The sequence below is a fragment of the Pezoporus occidentalis genome, unplaced genomic scaffold, assembly GCF_034315485.1.
Source record: "Pezoporus occidentalis ecotype Australia unplaced genomic scaffold, CSIRO_AGI_Poc_V1 ctg160, whole genome shotgun sequence".
NCBI lineage: Eukaryota > Metazoa > Chordata > Aves > Psittaciformes > Psittacidae > Pezoporus > Pezoporus occidentalis.
Window position 1 is genome coordinate 470,198 of NW_026913426.1, and position 22,027 is coordinate 492,224.

The 22,027-nt window shown below is 38.2% G+C and overlaps 1 protein-coding gene across 6 annotated transcripts in view; it reads right to left on the reverse strand.

Annotated features, from left to right (window-relative positions):
• Positions 1-22,027, reverse strand: part of CEP112 (centrosomal protein 112) — a 185,042-nt gene that overhangs the window by 149,456 nt on the left and 13,559 nt on the right. For all 6 annotated transcript variants that reach the window (XR_009963570.1, XR_009963571.1, XM_062612575.1 and 3 more), the window contains exons 7-11: positions 16,499-16,546; positions 16,297-16,365; positions 5,400-5,486; positions 3,231-3,330; positions 1,927-2,045 (exon numbers count right to left, since the gene is read on the reverse strand). Coding sequence is in view for 4 of the 6 variants with exons in the window: in XM_062612575.1 (XP_062468559.1) it covers positions 1,927-2,045; positions 3,231-3,330; positions 5,400-5,486; positions 16,297-16,365; positions 16,499-16,546 (423 nt within the window). In the remaining 2 variants the exon portion in view is untranslated. The remainder of the gene's footprint in view (positions 1-1,926; positions 2,046-3,230; positions 3,331-5,399; positions 5,487-16,296; positions 16,366-16,498; positions 16,547-22,027) is intronic.

Sequence of the window (22,027 nt, forward strand, 5' to 3'; positions counted from 1 at the left end):
AGTAATTTTCAAATGCATAACAATCCACACAGAATGCTAAACCACATTTTTGCCACTCTGATACACTATTTGCTTGCATATTTTAAACTGAACACCAGTGGGTGTGGCACAAAATTAATGACTTTCTATTACAGAAACACTAATACTCTCCCCACTTACTTACACTGGTGGTTTATCTGCCTCTCCATTTGTAAAAAGCTGGAGAGCTCTGGCTATCTACTTGTCTAATAAAAGGATTATTTTTGTCATTATTAATGCCTGATTTATATCCTAAACACCAGTGGCCTCTCTTTCTAGTTAAGCAGCCTTAAATCGAAGTTTTCTGTCTACACAATAGTAAAGAATAATGTCACATGAAATTAGCATACAAAACTTGTCTGGGGCATTGGTTGTGTAACAGCTACTGGGTATTTCTCAAGTTTCTAACAAATCCATTTCGGAGTTGAAGGAAAAAACTGCAACATAGACTCTAAAAGCATCTTTCTAAACGCACTGCTAAAGTCAGGTTAATTTGCACAAATATAGAGGTTTCTGTCCAACATATGGAGAAGCAGAAAGTTATTCATTACCCTGCCTACTGCCAGAGCAAAGGATTTTTATCATGTAGAATTCTGGAGGTGTCTGTGAATCTGGACCATGATTTAACAGACTTCAACAGCGTGAACTTAACATAGAAGCTTTCATCCAGAAACTCGTAACGGTTTCCTATTCTACGATTGCATGATTCTATGATTCATCCAACGGAGAAGAATGCTAATAAATTATGGCAAATATCATGCATATACTGTGGGGTTCAGAAGATCTGCTGAATTCCAGATCCTTTTAAAAGCAATCAAGGAAAACAAATAAATCAACATTTCATCTCCAGGTGCATGAGCTATAAACAAACCCAAAAATCCCAGGAATGTCTCTCCCTCCTGTACACCGGACTACAATAATATTTGCGTTATTGTCAGCAACATCTATTCAAACAGCTTGTATCTATATACAGAAGGAAGTAATTATAAAGCTATTAAAATATTGCATTGTTACTGTAAAAGTTAAAGCTTTTACTTTATTTCCCTCGTAATTCCCGCTATATCCACTTTTTTCCATTAGATACATGCTCTGATTTCACTTCTATAATTCCATGAAGTTAATACTAGCATTTCAATTTGCCCTCTTCTTTGCACACTGGCAGCATTGATGACAGCTACAGCTGGAGGAACAGCACTTGCCAGGTAACTGCAAGAAGGGGAATGACCTCGGGCTGAAAGTAATGCTCCTCTAAAACAAGAAAACCCCACCTCATGCTGACTCCTCAAGGACCTAAGAACAAAGGACAAGATTTATGTCTTAGCTCTTACAAGACAAGAATTAAAACCAACACCACTTCCACACACAGAGCGGCAAAACTCCATCTACGAGGGAGCTGGTGTTACCCTTTTTGTGACCCTTCCTCTCCTGAGAGGGGTAAGAAAGACAATACCAACAGTAATCAGGAGAAAGGTGAAGCTGTCTCACCATAAAGATGCTTTTCCCTCCACTTTGCTGCTGGCTTGAGTGTAACAATACATAAAAAAGCATTGAAGAATTCACGACCCATTGCAAAAGGAAGAGCTCAAAGGAAGCACCGTGGCAGCAGGTAGCAGCAGGTTTACTGAGATTAAAACTCCGTGTCAGGTCAACCAGAAACAAACAGGTCCCTAATACATCCCAGGACTTGCCAAGAGGGCCAGATGAACCCTAGGAATAGAGTGCCCAGCTGCAGGGTGCAGGGGTGTGAGCATCAGCAAAGAGTCTGGCAACATGACTCCAGCAACAAAAAGATCAGCAGAAGAAAATAGTCCTAAAAGTATTTCTTCTATTTCAACTTTTAAGCAACAAAATGCATTTTCTCACATATGCACTGTAGGAATCTTTCAAAGAAAGCAAGTTATTCCTTACCCTTTTCTCCCACTCATTGTTCAAAGACTCATTGCTTTGCTCACACATCTTCTTTAACTCCACAATCTGCTTCTCTTTCGCTTCTCTGATGACTTGAGACTCACGAAGAAGGGTCTGAACTGTCAAAAATGGGAAAATAAAACAACCATTCAAGACATACCTCTGGGATTTGCCAGTGCTGGCAAGGGATGCAATTGGATTATATCCGTTTTCCAATTGACCTGGCTTTCTGATGGTTGTTTCTCTCTTAAAAATACTCAATGCACATGCTCCTGGAAAATGTAGCACTTGGATTCTGTGTTCCCCTTCTTTATTTATAAACTACTTCATAGTAAGTTTTCCTTACTGAAGCAGTAAATATACATCAAAATTCTGTATAATCTAAAGAAAACAGGCACTTTTACCCTGAGCTTACGTGCACCCTGAGGAGAGAAGGTTCTTGTGAAGGTTGAATGCCCAAGACATACAAGGAAATTAAGTTCCCCAATTTAAGTGACTGCACCAAGAATTCAGTCTGACAAATTCTATGGAAAACAAAGCAGGTACATATTCACTTTTCAAAAGTCACTGATTATTTTCACTCTCCGACATGAGCGCAGGCGACTTGAACACAACCTGTTACAGCCGAGCGCAACCAACGGAAGCACCATATCCCTTCCTGGACAATTTACTTTGACAAGGAGCAGGAAACAATATACATGGAATTCACTTGCTTTTAGTACGTAGAATGCCAAACTTGTGGATTATTTTACATTGTGGTTTAGCCCATAGTGTAAATGGACTCCAAGGAATTCTAAAAGAAAATAACATTCGAAAACTGCTGACAAGCCACACTCAGGCCAAGTTTGTGCTTATGACATATTCAGGACGACTACTCCTGTTTGAACACTTGCTGTAACAGTCCTAAGTATGTTGTGGTTTGATTAAAATGTACTGAACGTATAAATACATTAACCTTGAGATTCCAGAAGGTTTAATACATTAACCTCGGAGATTCCAGAAGGTTTGAAATAAGTGGTCAAAATACTTGGGAATCATCAAAGAAACTTTTTCTGGTGATGCTCATGAAACCTATGAGTATGAAACAGAACAGCATCACGCTGCCTCTTGGAAAATATGGCTTGGAAACTGGACAGCAAAGATCCAGGCAAACCTCTAAAAACATAAAGGAAAGAGGTCAAGACCTGCAAATGAAGAGGAAAGGGACATCTGCACCTAGAAGGCACATGTAAGCCCATAGCCACAAGAAGGATGCAGCACAATACCACCATGCAGAAATCCATCACCATGGAGAAAAAAAGCACCTTTGGTCTCCAGTTTTCTAATGGTCTCCTCAGATTCACCTTGTTTGGTTTTGTAGAGGGACTTCAAGGCTTCTATTTCATCATTCTTCCTATCCAAAATCTGTAGGGAAAATTCATAATACCTTATAAGAAATCCAAAAAACTCCGTAACTACAATGAGTACACAAATAATAGACACTGATCTCTGTCAAGGGATTGCTTAGGTCAAGCAGGACAAGGTGACCAGATCTTCACAGCTAAGCCTGCCAAGTCCTAAACAAAGGATTGACTTAGATGAATGTAGGCAGCAATGTTGATTAAAAAGGAGACCCATGTTTTAGGCTGGTATTTTTTGTTTTCTTTGAAATTTGGACAAACCCAATGTTACTTTTGCTGAGTTTGGAAGTTTCATGGTGCCAGTACTGCCAACACAAAGGATTGTTTCCTTTTTCATTCTTACGTTGCCTAATACTATTTAACAGCATCTACAATTCCACCAGCTTTAAAAAGTAAGTAATTGGTGAGCTGCATTACACTCACCAAGTGCAATTCTTTGCATGCATTCCATGAAACAATGACTGGGAATACAGCAAGTAGATGAGGTGTAACTGCATCCACTGTTCCGTACATGCTGATTGGGGGGGATAAAAAACGCTTGAATATTTGCACACTTCGAGATAGAATTTTAATTTAAACTTTGTGTTTAAGATAACCATTAAAGTCAGAAATTCTATAACAGTGCCCCAAATCTCGCATCAGCAGAAGCTTTCATCTTAAAACAATATTACCTCATCTGCATTAAATGTTTTGTGTCTTGAAAGATTAATATGACACTATCTAACCTCTTCTAAAATATCCAATGTTATTAAACAACTTCAAAAGACTGAATTCTAACATCAGTTAAGGAAAGGCTGACAAGTCCAGGGATGAGAAAGCATTGAAAACTCTTTCTTAGTCTCAAAAAGCCATTTCCTTTAGGCTCCCGGCTTTGCTAGCCAGTTGTGCTTGCAGACTTGGAGACCAGATGAGCCAAATATGCACCTGACCAAATATTAACATCCTTTCAGGAGGCTTTGATGTGTCATAGTGTTGTGTCAACTCACTTCCTCCAAGTCTGTGATTCAGCCTTAAGAAACAACACAAGAGGTACTCGGTAATGCGAAGCTTACAGTAGGATCAGTCAGCACAACCCCGATGCTGAGCATCTAACAGGGATCTGAGTGCTCAGGAGGTGCTTAGGACCTGGCTGAATTTTATCCCACATGTATAAAACATGGCATTAAAAGTAACAGTATGCTCTTTGAGAGGCTTTCTATAATCTTCCCCAAAGTGGTGTTACCCAACACAATAAAGACAAATCCAGCCTAACCCAAAGGAAGTGTATCTGGTGTCACTTTATTGCTGTGAAGAATTAAAAGCCACATAGAGCTTTTACAATGCAATAACATAAATAACGAACTGTTTATTGACCAGCCCATGCTTTAAGATACAGTGTCAAAATGGAGACATAAGAACAAGCCCTACTCTGTGTTAATAGGAACACATGGGATACACTTGTGGATTTGCCTACTGTTATTTCTTGCATTCTGTCCATAAACATTTAATTAAATGGTTTTGTTCCCGTTTTTCTATAGTACAAGCGCTACAAGAGAAATCAGGGGCTTACATTTCATCAGCACAGGAATCCACAGAAGCTGTTAGGCTGGTAGAATAGGTTGTCTTGTTCAAACAAATAAACAAATCACCTTCTATTTTCATCTGCTTTCTGCACGCGTTTCTCTTTTCCTAAGTTTATGTTATCATAGAATATTCAGCATTCCTATCAGCTTATGAAACTGTTACCTACAACCTTTCAAGGCACATTAACTGCAACTGTGAAGAAGTTAAACTGCAAGTGTTAATTCTTTATTACAGTCAGAATCTCCATTGTCTTAGCATAGTAACTTGGGAAAAAGATACCGGCATTTCATAGAATCACAGAACAGTGAGGGTTGGAAAGGACCTTAAGATCATCCAGTTCCAACCCCCCTGCCATGGGCAGGGACACCTCACACTAAATCATATCACCCAAGGCCTCGTCCAACCTGGCCTTGAACACTGCCAGGGTGGGGCATTCACAACATCCTTGGGCAACCCATTCCAGTGCCTCAGCACCCTAGCAGGAAAGAATTTCCTCCTTATATTTCTTACCTTTTGAACATCAGCATCGTGCTTCTGCTGTAATTTAAGTTTGTCTTCATGAAATTTACCTTCTGCTATTTTCATTTTAATGTCCAGCTTCAAAAGCAAAAGAGAGATATACAACTGCATTAAAATAAAGAGCAAATTACACTAATGACCTTTACAGAACTTTTGAATTATGCATGGAGAAGGGAACAGGAAGTCACTGACAAATAATTCCTATGAAAAACTTTATATTCAGTTTCTTGGTATTTTCACATGTATTTGCTAAGAGTGTTAGAAAAGATGTCAACCTAAATGTAGATGTTTTAGTTGGCAATAAACCCAACTGCTACTGCCCAGAAAAAGCTATTGTCCTTTATTTAAATAAACACTTCAGAATGAAGCTTTTAATACTTCTGTTAATACACCAAGTACGGTAAACTTGCTTTTACTCTGGAGGCAGGTGTCCCATTTATACAAAGAACGTCCTTTAGCCCAGATGCGTGTTTATTTGTGGTTGTTTTCTATTATTCATCCACATCATCAACACATTTCCTTTTCAAGGTTACTTATAATGGAATTAAGGAGATCACAGCTGGATTTGATCGCCAACATGCATTTCCTGCTTTTGCTTGTGCTTGTTCAAAGCAGTGTACTTGAACCCTCCGACACAATAACATATTGCCACTTCTTAGAGACCCAGTTTTCTCTTTAAGGTGTTGTTAAATCTGCTGCATATTTTCCCTCTGTCTGTCCTCAGGACTGCTGACATGACAGGTATTTTGTGTTTCTGTCTTCTAGAAGACCAAGTGACACCTCAAGTGTAGATTCAGGCTATTCCTCCTCAACATTTAATCACTGCTGCTGCTCCCAAAGCTAAGTGGAGAGAAAAGCCTCCTCAGAGTGACCGATCCCAGCAACCTCCCTTGCTTGCAGACAGCATTATTCATTCTGACTTAATTTCTATTCCTTTGGCTTCTCAAAAGTAGCCATTCACAAATGAATCTTTATCTAACACATACAAACAATAGACACGCTGCAAGTTAGTAAGTTCTTCCATACGCTTACTTTGTGTTACGTTTGTTTATTGTGACTTGGAAGTGACTTACAGAAATCCAAGTCAACTTGGAAATGCAAAACGCTGTGCAGTAACTATAGGATATTCCTCGAGAACTGAGGACAGAAGCAGGAAGAGCAGCAAATTCTTTCCATTTCCAGGCTTTACATCCACTGATACCCAAAGTATACCCCTGCTTATTACACTGCATACAGAAAGGCCACCTCTCTTCCCAGACTAAATAGGTACACAGTCTCATGCAAATTACCAGGGGGGAAGAAGTTAGCTTGACAATTAATCCAAAGAAAACAGATCATATTCTGGGCTGTCAGCCGTCTCTTTTATCATCTAGAAATAAGCATCACAATAAAATGCATGTTCTATTCATGAAATAGACTCATATGTATCTATGAAAAGAAATGTATGCATATATCCCCCTAACAAAGTGACATTATAGAAGAAAATCTTAGTACCAGCTGATAAATAAATGTTGATTTTAAAGAAGAGCACAGCAAATCCACTTCCACATAGACAGTTTGTGAACATTCCATAAATAAATATGAAGGTGTTGTAAAAACACAGATACTAGAAACTAAACATGAAAGAGACTCCAATCTACTTGAATTACATTAAAAGCTTATGAATGACTGATGTATAGCTATTGTACTCACATAGATATTAAATCCGCACAAACACATTACATTTAAAACTCATTAATAAAGTGATGAGGTTTTGGCTGATGTAAATTAGTCCTCAGTGGTTTGCATCAGCTGAAATCTGGTCCACATATTATTATTCTACAGGTTGAAGGAACATAAAGATCAATCAAAAGCTAAAATTTGCCTTGCATTAAATACGGACATGGATTTCCAAGTGATGGTGACCGCTCTCGGCCACGTGGCCGTTTTGCCACAGGTTGACAGCAGAAAAGCCTGCACTTGAAGTTGGCTCCTGCTCCTGGTCATTAACCTCCCACTTAGCACCAGTCTAGCACTTGTGCTTGTTCTCATCAATTTTAGTTCATTCATCCCACTGCTCCCAGTAGAACAGCCATGCCTTAACCCGAGGATTTGGGACTACTTTCAAAAAAGGAGAGGTAGCTGCAACCAAGCAATGGGAAAAAAGTGTCCAAGATTAAATAAGGTTAATTTTAATAAGATTAAATTAAATTTAATAAGATTAAAAAAAGAAATATCTCTCTTCTCTTGAAAGATGCCAAAGACCAACTCCTCTCCAGCTGCGGGCTCAGAAGGTGACACCTTCAAAAGCGCCCACGGTCCTCAGCTTCTATAAACTCAGTGAAATTAATGAAGATTCAGTGCTCCGTTTTTACTGCCCTCTTTGCTTCATCCACAGCTTCCATGATTTCGCCCCTTTAGGGGACTCCTCACGTTTACTTGTGTATTTGAAATGCAGGAGTTGATGTGCACACAGTTTTCTAGTCTTATGAGGAAGGCTGTGTTCGTAATGAGTAACTGGTAAAAAAACAGAATAAAATAGGAGACTCTCCAACATCATTTCAAGTTTAAAATGGTCCACAGCTCCATGACACAATGTATCTTCACATATCAGCTTCTGGAAGTGTTCATTTGAGCATGTGCTGTCAAACTAAAGATATATTGGTTTAAAAACCCCACACTTCAAATTTTCTCTGTGGAAAACAGCTGGAAAAGCCAGAAACATCCATACAACAAACCAGCGTCCTACAGCAAAGCCTGGAGTACTGGCTTCATGTCAAAATCTCCTTTTTGACCCGCCCTTTGCATAAGATGGAATTCCAACCTCACCACATAAGGAGATAAAGAAATTGAGTCGTGTAAACACATTTTTCACAGTGATCTCATGAAGGCTGGGGATGAAGTAAATGGGCTCATCACAAGTGGGAGTGAAGCTTCTCCCCTTCCATTTTGAAGTTTAAGCACGTTATTAAATACTGATTTCAATAAAGGAGTTATCTTTCAAATGAAAACCATACCACGTATCTGTAGCTACCAAACGCCAAACCTCATGTGCTGAGTTAGTCTCAATGTCCCGTGCAACAGCGCCCTGTAACTTTATGCGCTACCCTTCTCTACGGCACCCTTCGCACTTCAGCTGTTATTTCATTTATTAAACACATATTGAGAAACAAAATAACCTACAACAGCATCAAAACCCTTTGTGAGGTTTAGAGAAAACAGATAAAAACGACTCAGTAAAGTCATTCACCTCGTTAGAAGCAATTAACTGCGCTCATGCTCATCAGGTTTAATAGCTCTTATTACTAGCTAAGAGGCAGCAGAGAACATCGAGTTTCTGGCACGGTACCATTCAGACAAAAACCCAAAACAAAACTAAACCAAGAATATTTAGCTATAGTCCAGGAGTCTGCAGCTATGTATGAAATGCAGCCATTGCTGTTGCCTGCACATCATTCCTTTGGATTTCTGTCATTGTTTATTCTCCTTACAAAGAGTATGAGGCAATTAAACCCTAAGGCCATGTAAACAACACTGATGTCAAACATCTGTGCTGTCCCTGTTATTTAAAGCCATGGAGGGTGGTATCCACAGAACTGCTTTTAAGTGCCTAGTCACACTTTCTTCCTAATTTAAAACAACAAAACACCACCAAAAGCAGTGAATAGTTACCGAAAAGGGGTTTCATCCTATCACTGTCCTGTACTTCATAGCATGGGTTAGGTGCTATGAAAGAGGAAATAACAACTGTCAGACTTAAACGGATAGAGTCTGATCTGCAACTGCCATAAATCCTGGGCGGGGGGAAGGTGATATCTCAGCTTTTCATGACGGAAGAGAAACGTTCACCTTGTCACCAGTTACAAGAACCTGTAGAAATACTTAAACACCCAATTCAAAACTAAGTCAATCATTAGATTTACAATATCAATCCGAGATAACTTTGAACTACTCCTCGCTGTTCACTTGCTCCTGTTACAGGGAATACCCTCAGGCCAGAGGTGGCATCCTGAAGGTTTCACATCCATCAGAGATCTTCTCTGGCTATTTGACAAAACAGTACTTGTGGCTTGCCAGGGCTATTTCCAAGCCTATGAATACATGGGGGAGGGAGGGAGGAAGAGAGGAAGGGGGAGAAGGATGTAAACAATAAATGAGAACTTCAAAGTAAGAACTAACAATGTGGAACAATGGCTTGTGTATCTTACAATATAGAACAAAACTTATTTGTCTTGGTGTTAGGCAGCTGCTAAAAGAAATCCGCACAACACAAAGCTTTGATATTTCCATAGAAGAAAAAGGTTTCTTAAGCAAACAGCCACAAAACACAAAACCAACAAACAACCAGGACTTTCTACGGAGTTGTGTTCACTCCATTTTCACATCCAGGGTTATAAAAATAAATACTGATAATTTATACAGAGGTTTAAACTATACAGGCAGAGCAAGGCAGGAGATACTGTCCTTGCAAAGTAGTCAAGATTTATTCCACATAAAGACACACCGACTTCAGACAAAAGTAATTTGGGACAATGCATTTCACAGCATAATTAACAAGCTATATTTTCCCAGTGTTATTTCGATAGCTTATATTGCATCCACAAAAATATTTAAGACTTGCTTTGAAGTGTATTCATATTTTAAACATTTAGAGCAAGTGAAGAGTCAGAATAACCACCTAAATACCTAAATCACTGTCATGGAAAAAAAAAAGAAAGCAAATTCATCCTTTATAGCAATTTATTTTAATAGAAACTTCTACAATACATATAAACTTTAAATCATATTGGACTGATCTTCCAGTTTCAAAACTGAACTGCTGAAAAGCTTGCACTGAGTTTACAGTATGCAGAAAAACACTCCCCACTTCCAACTCCATTGCATTCAGATGTCTGTAACCAGCATGCTTGTCACATGATGAATAACTTAATATCGCAGCTTGTATTTAATGAGCAGCTTCTACCTACTTGCTTAAGGAATTTTGCAGATCAATATCTGCTCTTGAAGTGGTTTTAAGTGAAGAGGGACACACATTATAGTATGAAAAGAAAGTGGGAAGGGTCAAATACGTAAGATGCACATTGAAATACACCCCAGCTTTCAGCCACGGGATACACGTAGTGATCGTATTCCGTTCTCATGACTGCCAAGTGCTGGAAAACCTCCACAATTAAAACAGGCAAAGTGCATTAGGAGAGAAGACTCACCAATGTGCTGTGTCTACAGCGAAGTGAAATGTTCACATCATGACCAAAGTATCAAATATGACCACAGGTCTTAAAAGCATAAAGAGATTTGTAGCATCAAAAAAGTGAAACCCGCAAGCCAGAAACTGGAATGTAAAAAGACCCTTTATAAACATGGCATTTTGCCCAGATTCAAAGGCCCCTCCACGAAAGTCTATGTTTATGATCTGGACTATATTATTTGACCTAACAAACACTTCTACTTCTCTCCACAAATCTAACCTTCTTTGTATCTTTGCTCTTTAAAACCACTACAGCTGCTACTTCCAGTTCGAGTTAAGTTTTACAGAGTACTGTGAACAGAAACTGGATATTCACTAAAGGAAAAAATTAATATGACATTGCCCCATTTTTATAGCCACTAAAAATTACAGGCTTTGTCCTAAATCAAATCACGCCAGCTTTTAAATGACACTGAACAGTAATACACGTTTACTGTATACAGGAAAATAATTGGACAATTGTTCTTATTCATATGCAAATGTCATTAGTTTCTTGAAGGAGAGAACAATGTATTTTTCCACAGATTTCCAAGCTGGGAATGGTGGGAATAGGGAGAAAAGCGTACAGCTTTTTATGCCAACAACTACAATAACTTGAAATGGTACTTTTACCCTGAAGGATGTTTTATATAACTAATAAACAAAGCCTGTGTATTAGCACCACATCGCGTCAACTTAACAGCTTTATTTGGAGTGGCAAGTGTCCGTCTTACTTCTATACGTCACAAATACGCCTGCCACTAGCAGTAGTGCCTCTGACATCAGGGGTACCAAAAAAGCTTAGCATGTTTGGAAACTGTGAAAGCTTATACATGGTAATAACTTCTCAATGCAGTTTCATAAGTGACAGCTCAAAACGGCAACAAACCGTATCTTCAATCGCCAGCACTGAAAACTGAACCCAGCTGAACCTTGTGAACATGCAGAAATCACACCGATTTCAAAGGGAGTTAGTAAAATCCGAGTATAATAGGAGATAGCTCCCTCTAATTCTGCACAGTACCGAGTCCAGTGAAGTAGATGAGTCTCTATACACTGAGTCAGCAACACTTTTTACTCCCAATGTTATTCCTTTTCATTTTTAACACGCTGTGTTTCAGCAGCTGCTGGACTTTTTACACTCATTTCGGGATCTCCTAAAACAGCCCTTAAAACTGTGCTCCTACCTTCATTTCACAAGTGCAACATGCAGCAACAAGAGGCTGTATTACCTACTTTTAATAGTCAATGGCTTTTCCCCCTTAGAAATCAGAATCCATACATGTGACAAAGAAAAATAATCAAACTTTCTTCTTTTCTTACTAAGAGAGACACACTTTGAGGTAGAGATTAATCATGCAGGGAAAGATTAATTCCCAGCTGCTTGGCAACCATCTGGACATTCTACTGGTTAAAACACTAGTTTGAATTGCTAACCTACCTCTTTGATCTTTGCCAATGTCTCCAGCACATATGTGCAATAATTAAAGACATAGTTCACAAACTACTGAGAAAAAAAATAAGGAACTGTACATGTCCACATAGAGCTGCACGACCAGATCAATTAGCATCAGGAATTATAAATCACAAGTACGTTTATGGAAGCATGTCTCATCCTGACACACACTGTATGTCTCACACCAGGCTAGCAGTACAATAAGGTTTGGGGTTTATGATATTGCATTCTGAAGAGTTATCAAAGCAAGGCAGGATGTGATTTCCTCACACGGAAGACAAAGGACAACTTGCATATGTTTTTAGGAAGAGGACATTAATCAGGCAGGAATCATGTTAACAGAAGTCAGGACTGCTGTGTTTTTAAACACGAACCAGCAGATCACTATTCAGAATGATGACTTGGTGGTGAGAATCAGTTTACAAGTGAACTGTCAATATAAATCAGACACTGCATTCAAAATAGACATCAGGTTTGTGGATAAAAGAACCTTCAAATGAACCAGAGACTATTTGAAGTCACAATACACACTGCCTGGAATATGTTTAAGTGGAATAAACCATTACATGCCTACATAGGTTCTTTTAGCTGTATTCAGCTCTCCCAATTCCATACACATACTTACCTGTAGCCATCCACCAAGCAGATACACAACGTACATACGCATGAGCACACAAACACTTTTATTTCATTATAATATACAAGAGAACGAGACTGATAGATTTTGTTACCAAATATCTGTTTTCAATGGGGAAAAAACATCAAATCCACGACATAGCTCAAATCACAATAATGTTATTTTTACATTGGTAAAAGCTCAGTTTAATTACAAGAATCCTTCCTTCGGGATACTGTCTCCATACCATTTGTATTTATTGCTTTTAATTTGGCTTGCAGTAAACATTTAATTCATGTATTTAAATACTTTGCTACAGAACAGAGCAATTAAGAGGAAGAAATCAAAACCAAAAGGACAGTGCTCACTGCACACCATCTCCGACTGCAAGGAAACATCTTTTTATCTTCAAGTGTGTTTTTCCTTCTCCTAAAACCCCATCTCTTTCCCATGATAACCTGCAAGTGTTACTCACCCTCCCTCCCACTTGCTTTCCTCCCTGCATTCTTTCCTTTATATCCTATATATAGTCCCTTTTGGGGAAAATCTGTATTGCAGCCCTTATGCAATTCTCCCCATTTCAAGTCATAATCTCTTGCCAGATAAGCGAGAAGCACAGTAAATCTGCTGCTTTCAACACCTTAAATTCAGAACACTTTGAGCCAGACCAAGACTTAACCATAACATCATCACTGCAGCGTGCTGATTTTATCTTAACATAAACACATTGCTAGATCCCAACACTTTTGGTGCAGTAATACTATATACACAGCTTGATGGTCTTTACAAAGAATACCTGTGTAATGCAATAAATGGAGTGCTCATTCACCAGAAAAAAAGGAGAAGAACATAAATAATGATTACAAAGATAAAGGTTCTATACAGCTTTTTTAAAAAAGGCTGCACCTTGAAGACACAATTGTTGGATACATAATAAAAATCAACTAAAACCTCTTCATTTTCATCTTACTTCTGGTCCTTGACCCATGAAAATGCATTTTCAGGGGGAAAAAAAGATGTCTTTTTCCCATTCTCCAGACTCCATTCACCACCCAGCTCATCTCTCCTTTCCCTGGGCACATGTTCCCTCTTTCACAGTCCTCACTCCACATGACAAAGCAGTGCAAGCTGTCCTGCAGGTATTCCCTATCTTCTTGCAAAGTTACCCATTGCCTGCCCCAGAGTTATTCCTCCCTCCAGTTGCACTGCAGTAACTACTCCTCCAGCTGACATTAGGAAATCAACCATTTCTGCCTGACTGCTTTAGGACACAAGAACCTGGAAAAGCAGCCGCCGCTTCAGTGTCCAAAGACTTTATCACTGGATTTCCAAAAAGCAAAACAGAGAAGTGACAGGAACAGTGATAAAGTCAACAAAATCACTGTAAATACTCCATGTTCTCAGTTAATAGATGAAACTTCATAATACAGTTACTGCACAAAGCATCAAGCTTGGCATTTGTCTAAAGCAACATGATTTAGGGGCTGCTATACAGCTCAGTACAAATGTACTCCTGGTATGAATTACAACCTTTAATTTAAAAGGATAAAAAGAGAAAATCATTTCCAATGTTCTTGCCTCAGGTTTGTTCACGTTCCTTTTGCCGAGTCCACACAGATAAATATCTTTGCTTACAGAAGGAAAACAGAAGGAAATGGAGAAAAATGGAAAGAAAAATTAAGGCTGACAAAATGAAAAATGAAGAGAACTTTATAAGGAAACCCCCAAACTCCTTTAAAGGATGCTTTGGTTGCTTGAGAAAGGTTAAACAAGCGTCATGTTTTATTAATAGAGACAAATCTGGGCTTTAATTCCAGAACAATGTCAAGCCCGTACTGGAGCAACAGTTACGTTCTGTTGTTCTGAACTATCACAACTAAGAACTTTTTCTCTCCCCTCCTCTGCTCTGTGCAGTATCGGGTGGCATTCAGGATGACCAAAGGTGAAGTTCAAAGAGACACTTCTTATTTGTCTAGATAAGGCAGTCAGGCCATCTGTTCTGGTCTGCTGTACTGCTGAAAGCCAATCTATTCCTGCTTTCCTGCATCTTCTTTGCTTGAGCACATGATTTTTCAGTAACGACAAGTTTCCCAAATGGTCTAATCCATGTCAGAAGGATTTGGGGAAAATATGACTAAAGCCCACTGCCTGATGATATTCCTATTTTCATAAATCTGGGATGTGGCTATCACTGAAAATGGCCATGTGTTCAGCATTACAGAGTCAAAACAGGTGCAGGAATAGTTTATGAACAAAGGTCTAAAGGTTAAAAGCAAAGAACCCACAGTTATCCTATTTTATGTTCTCCAGTTCTACTACAAAGAGGTTGAAAACAGTTAAAGGTTTACCCAAACCGTTGGTACAGCACTATTTTTCTCTTAATACATTCACATTCTATAAGTGAAAAGGCTTTATTCTTAATTGAGCTTCACAAACCAAACAAGACAAAAACACACTGAAGTTCTCTACTTAACAGCACACACATGGCAATTGTGAAATACTGCTATAACCTTTCCAGTTTAAACTAGCCCACAGTCAAGTACCATTAGCAAAGAGGACAGGATTTTTTACTGTGTGGTTTCGAGGATTTTTCCACTGACCCAGCAAAGTATTTGCTGTATTTTATGTAGCTGTTTGGCATGCATTCCTGTTTGTTTCAGTTGAAAATAGTACTTACATGACAGCATTGTGCTTTCAATTTACTTTATTTTTTGCTCTATTTTCACATCTTATGAAACCTTGCCTCATCCCAAGGCAATGGTGGTTTCAATATTGTTAATACAAAAGAACAGCCAACATTATACCAGAGAAAGTGAAAGGCACACGTATTACGCAAGTGCCACAGCAGGCTGCTTGGGTAAGTGTTGAATTAGACCAACAGCTATCAACACAAAGCTGACTTTCATATACATTGTGAAGGCCAGGTTGGATAAGGCTTGGAGCAAGCTGGTCTAGTGTGAGGTGTCCCTGCCCATGGCAGGGGATTGCAACTGGGTGAGCTTTAAGGACTCTTCCAACCCAAACCAGTCTGGGATTCTACAATTACTTTATTAACAATGGAAATACCTGCAAACCAAGTTTAGCCTCCCCTGCATCCCAGTTAAAGACTTACTCTAAAGTGTCTCAAAAGTAACCTTAGGAAGGTTACAATTCAAGCATCCTTATAAGATACCATGTAAAAGGAGGGATAATTTAATGGTTTAGAAATGATGTCACTTCCTTTCTAACTCCTACCTAATGGAAACAAGGCCTAGATCTGTAGATTTTTAAAGGTATACAGAAAGTTAACAAAAACAGTCACTAAATCAAGGCTTCCATTGCTTCTGTTAAAAGGTAGTTTGGAAATCTCCCAGAATTCAAACTGTTCTACATTGAGAATTCCTTCAAAGGAAAACTAAATATGTTCCAAAAGTCGCCTTTATTCTCTAAGTAATTGGGAAATACATTCCGTATTTAATGACAAGCCCTGGCACTTCAGCAAAAGCTCTCTTCCATGAGACCTTCTGCCACAACAAACTGGTTTGTAAATACCCGATTTCCCAAGAAAATGTCCTAATTTACTAATCTGGGTGTCCTTTTCTTTTTCCCAAAAGACTAAAAAGGATCTTACCTCTCTCCGAAACAGCGCCTGCTCATCACTTACAGGGCTGCTTCTTCCTCGGCCCATTTTGGGTGTCATCTGTTGAATGCAAGAGTTCAAAACAACTTAATTCAAAGCAGTAACTCCAAATAAAATCCACCCTAACCAGAAACGAAGACTATTAGGCACGTTGTTCCCCCTTATAAAACATTGCGGGAATATAGATACATACCAAAGACACTGGCATTGGTTTTTCCCGCAAGTATCTTGGATTTTCTAACTGAAAAACAAGTCAGAGAGAAAGTAATCACGCCAACAATGTCTTATGATTTCTTCTATAAAGTAAGAAATATCTCCAAATACTCAATCAAGTTTGCAATGACAACTTCTAGTGGTCTGAACCAGGGTGGGAATACTTAACCCGGTAACTCTATCACTCTAAGAACAAAAACTGAACAGATTTAAGTGTGCCTCTGGTTATAAACACCAGTTCAAGAACTGCTTTGCACTAAGATTTGATTATCTACTAAAACACAGCTTATCTGCAAATCAGCATGTCTCTAGGCACACGGCTATAACCTAGAAGTAACACATACATTAGTTTTCCTGTGCATAATTCTTTCTCCTTTAGAGCACTTCAATGATCCCTAAGAAATGAACTCCATGGAATGCAAACATCCATCTTCTACAAGTTACAGAAATAGACACTCTTCATAAGGGATCATTCTGCTGGACATGATCTACTCAGCAAGTTTTAAAGTTTTAGTGTTTCCTAATGGAAATGGTTCAAAAATTGCACTTTATTTTTCTCCCCCAACCCCCTGTGGTTGTAAAAATTCCATCAATGCATGTTTTAAAGGAATTTGGCAGCTGAATACCTGGCTTACGCAAAAGATCCCAACTTTATTGGATAAACTCACATTTAAATCGGTAAAATTGGAATAAATTTACAGATTACAATGATTTTCATCTAGTGTTTTTGAGAAATTACAGTCAAGTACATTGAAACTATACCCACACATGTAAGCCACAGAGACAAAACATAAGGAAATCATTCATTAACACCACTGTATAATTAAAGCAGCTCTTTTAATCACTATTTTTAAGAACTGAATACAAAACATGTTCACAACCCACTTCCTCTATCAGACAGCTCTATCTTTTTCATTTACTCCAACAATGAGGCTCAAATATCACATCACAGAGAATGCATAACACCCAAGAAAAGCTTTCAAAGGTATAATCTTGCAAAACGTGGCAGTGAGATCTGGAATGTGAATGTGATTGCAATGCACATCTTACAACATTTGGTGCATTTTAGTTTATTTTATTTAAGATCAAATTGATCTCCGAGCCATGGTAAATGTATCAAATGCTTGCACTTTCTCCAGGACTATTAAATAAAGTTTCACATTGGATTTATCAGTGAAAGGAAGGCTTAAACCCTCTGAAATTTCAATTTGATATAGTATTATTCATTTCCTATCCTAAAAGGTTATGTAGGATTTCTAGATGGTGTTGAAGAGTCGTCCTATTTCCCCCAGAAGTAGTTGCAGATATTCACATTTAACACATCCATTCTATTTCATATTATCTAATATTTTAATGCTGTAACTGAAAGTATAGGAAAACCAATAATTTAACTGATACCCCACTTCTCTATACTGTCAGTGAGTTTACCAGAACAGATACATTATATTTTCCTTCATATAAAGCATCCTGGGTTGGTTTTATTTTGGGGTTTTGTGCATGCAAAACTCATGGGCAGAGAGCAGTCAATAAAGGAATTGTGCATGCACTTACTGCAAAACCAAACTCAATCATTTTGGACACGGAAGATTGGCAAGGAGAGGAATACAGGAGTGAGAACATCACGGGGCATTAACACAGCAGACAGATAACAGCGATTAGAAAATAATAATAATAATGAAGAGATAGAAATAAGCACAGAAATGCTAAGCCAGAAAAAATTTAGAGGGTTTTTTTTGTTCTACACATTTGTATGTGCAATAGTATTTTCTGTCTAAAAGTTCTCTAATTTTACCACTATTATACTCTTCCTTCCAGCTTATTTCACCAGCATCCTCACCCATCCTACACCTCTAATCACCACCTGTACAGATACCCAGGACCAAAGGCCTGAAGCCAGAAGCTCAAGGCAAACCCTGATCTGACTCCCTGAACCAATAGCAGCCAATAGCACTGAAAGCCTTTCCCAACCAAATTTCAAAGGCTTAACCCTTTTCCAGAAGCCCTCTCATGTAAAACATCATCATTCACTTTTCCTTTTTTAAAGCTGAAAATGATTGTAAATATTCACAGTTAATTCCAATCCTTTATCTGACCATGAAATTAAGCTATTTAGTCTTAATTTCAAAACCAAACACTAAGGTATATACTACTTGCTTACAAGAAAGAAAATGCATCTCTAGTACTTTGTATGGCCCAAGTCTTGCATTTTTTGATTTGGTAACAGCAGCCATATGTGCTTTGAAGTTAAATGTTCCCACTTTGTTACTTGTTGTGGATTATATCCACTTAAACTGATCTGTAAACATTTAATGCCTCAACATTCATTCTTTTCATGCTGGTCTTCTGCAAAACTTCTTGTTCTCAGAATTCTACCACATTAAAGAAGGAGTATCACAATAAAGAATGCCCCAAAAAAGAAAAAAGCAGCTTGTATTTATGAGAAACATGCAAATTTAAAAATAATAACCAAAAGGTCAAAGACAAACCAAAATACATATGTATGAAACTGAAGGACTGCCATGAGAAGAACAGTAAATCACATGCTTTTTTAAGAGTATGAACCAAATAAATGTCATCATGAAAGACATCTTTATTTGAACTAGAATTGAACTCGAATTTGTAAATACCACTTCTTAACAAAAATGGCATTTTGAGTTTCTTTGTAGGAAAGCTTTTGGATTCTCCTACTCCGTTAGGCAGTTAAACAGACAGCAAACCATGTCGCAATCCGTGGGGACTGGCACGGTCACCTTATAGTACTTGAGTAGGGAAGGCTTTGGATGATCAGATCCCCATTACTGCACAGAAATAATCTACTGCATGAAAATATACCCATTCTCCTTAAATTGAAAGAGGAATGGCAGAAATCTGCATTAAAAACACATATTCCAAAACAGAATTTGAGGGAAATCAGTCATAATCTTTAACTTCAGTATTTTTAATTTCTATTTATTGTAACAACACCTGAAGCAGTCAAAACTAAGCATTTTTGAAGTAAACATTTTAAAGCTACCAACACAAGCAATGAGTGCAGCACTGACAGAACCAAACTGAGCTGAAATGGTCTCCCCCCCAAAAGCAATGACAGCACAGAAAGAGCACAATTCTAAGCCCTAAATACTTCTGCAAGACTCATCCTCAGGACATCACCTACATTTCATCCCTTGGGCTGGAAATACCGTACAGGCTTTATAACTGTCATAGCCTGGAAACTTAGACCAAAGCTTCTGCTCTTTGGACACAGTAAATACCACGATGACGACGTTAATGCTTCCAAAGTCACATTTCATTCTTCGGAAGATATTGATCAAGGTATATTTATCTTCAATAATGCACAACTGTAGCTTATTACAGCTCAATAACAGAGTCAGAAGGTGAGTGGGATATATTAAGATTCAATGGGGAAAAAAAACCCCAAACCAACACAATTGGATCATCAGGCTTGCTGCAAATTCTCCCTTAAGCTCCTTCAAAGACAAAACGCGATTGTTTTCAAAACAAGGATGGAAAAAACACACATGAAAGAGTTAAGAACACTTAAGATTTTGAACTGGTAAACAGCTAAACTGAACCTTGCCCTAAATTCTTACTTTAATCTAACAAACCCGGCCAGCCAGCATGTTCCCTACAGAAATAACTGCTGAGTAGCTTCAGGAAATTTGAGTAAGGACATTCTTATCTAACATCATACTTCGTAGGGAAGCTCGCTTTAATGCTGCTTCTGCAGGCTTAGTGGAAGGACATTAAAGCACATGAAGACTGTTTGTCAGCATGGAAGTGGAACTGATTTTTTGAAGTCACACCACCACTTGGAGTTCACTGTGGGAAAGTTTTTACAGCGCTGCTGCCCTCGGAGGCCACAACATATCCAGTAGGTATGTTTACTGTAAGCAGAGAGACTAAGAAACCAAACAAAAGATAATCAGATGCCTTGTACAGAAATGGGCGAGCTTAACTAGACTGGAAAGACACAGGGAGATGTGAGCCAAGTACACAAAACAGGCACAAGGTACACTGCTGCTGTAGCCACCCAGGAATCCTCTGTGCTCACATCTACATTAACCCTGTGTGGTAGAAAACTTCTTCAAAAAGAAGAATGTAATGTAAGCCACTTGTAATGTAATGTAATGTAAGGCAATTCTTTGGTCTTAGACTTTGGTCCAAGTCCTCTTAAACCTTTATTAGGCAAAAACATTTCCCATATTAAGAGAGAGCATCCCAGTTCTTTGTGCTGAAGATCCCCCATTACTTCTGGTAAAGGCTAAAGAGTTAATTCTTGTCCTGGCTGAATTCCAGTGATGAAAAACTGTATTCTCACTGATTAAAAACCCCTTTGCTGTTTCTGCGGGTACAACCTCTTTGTATGCTTTCAACCTAAAATGAAGTGCTGAATTTCCTGGGATGTTTAAACGAGTTGCTTTGTCACACCTCAAATGGGCTACAATTCAGTGACAAGTGAAAATGTATCGGAAGCATCATGAAAAAGTACATATATATATATATATATATAGGCAGGTCAGGTAAGAAAATGCAAGGATTAAATTCTTTAATGTTCCTTTACATTAATTTTCTACCCCAAAATTGTGTTTGTCTACAGTCCAAAAAGCTTAACAACAAGAGGAAAGAAAGAAAAGGAAGAAAAAAAAAGCCAGTTTAATTCCATTATCCAGTAACTTCTTTTCCTGATACTGCAATATTTAATTATTCTTGAGACATAACAAAAGGAAAGGTGAGGATTTCCTATTAATGAAATGTACTAAATCTGCAAGAACATATACAAGTCTACTGACAGCTGTTAATAAAATCAGCTAGCTGAGTTGTGTTATGTTCTGAAATAGCTAAATCATGACAAAGTGGAAAGCAACAACACAACTAAAGCCGACTTATGCCTGTCTAAACTCCTGGCTCTGAAACTTTCCCCTTCAAATGGCAATACAAAAGGATGTCTTTTCTACACTGCAAACGCAGCCTCAAGGCATGAACACTTACTAAAGGATAGTCCCACATCAGTTTAGATAAGAGTCAATAAGGGCTAAGAAAAGCACATTGTTATAATGTATTTAAAATTAGTATTCCATGTATAAAAGGCAAATTTATCACAATCAAAGCTTAGCTCTTTTTTTTTCCTTTTAAACATTTATTCATGCATGACTAGAATCTAAAGAACTTGAACAATAAAATGTTTGAGAGATAATCAGGAATGCTGCAAGGCAACTGGAAAAGTTCTTTTATTACTCATGAGAAGCAGCAATATTAGCAAAGTCTTACTTCTCGTGTAGCAAAAGTTATTACTAGTAGCAACAAGTATCTGAAGCCTCCATATTACTCTCTATTAAGCTCTGACCTCCCTGCTTAGGAGAGACACCATAAAATTACTTATCCAAACTCTTCACAATACTTTTAATAGTAGTAATAATAATAGTCATAATAATAGCTCAGCCACTGCTGTAAGCATATCATAAAGAGTGGAAACACATTCAGTATGTAACCTTAAAAACACACCATCTTT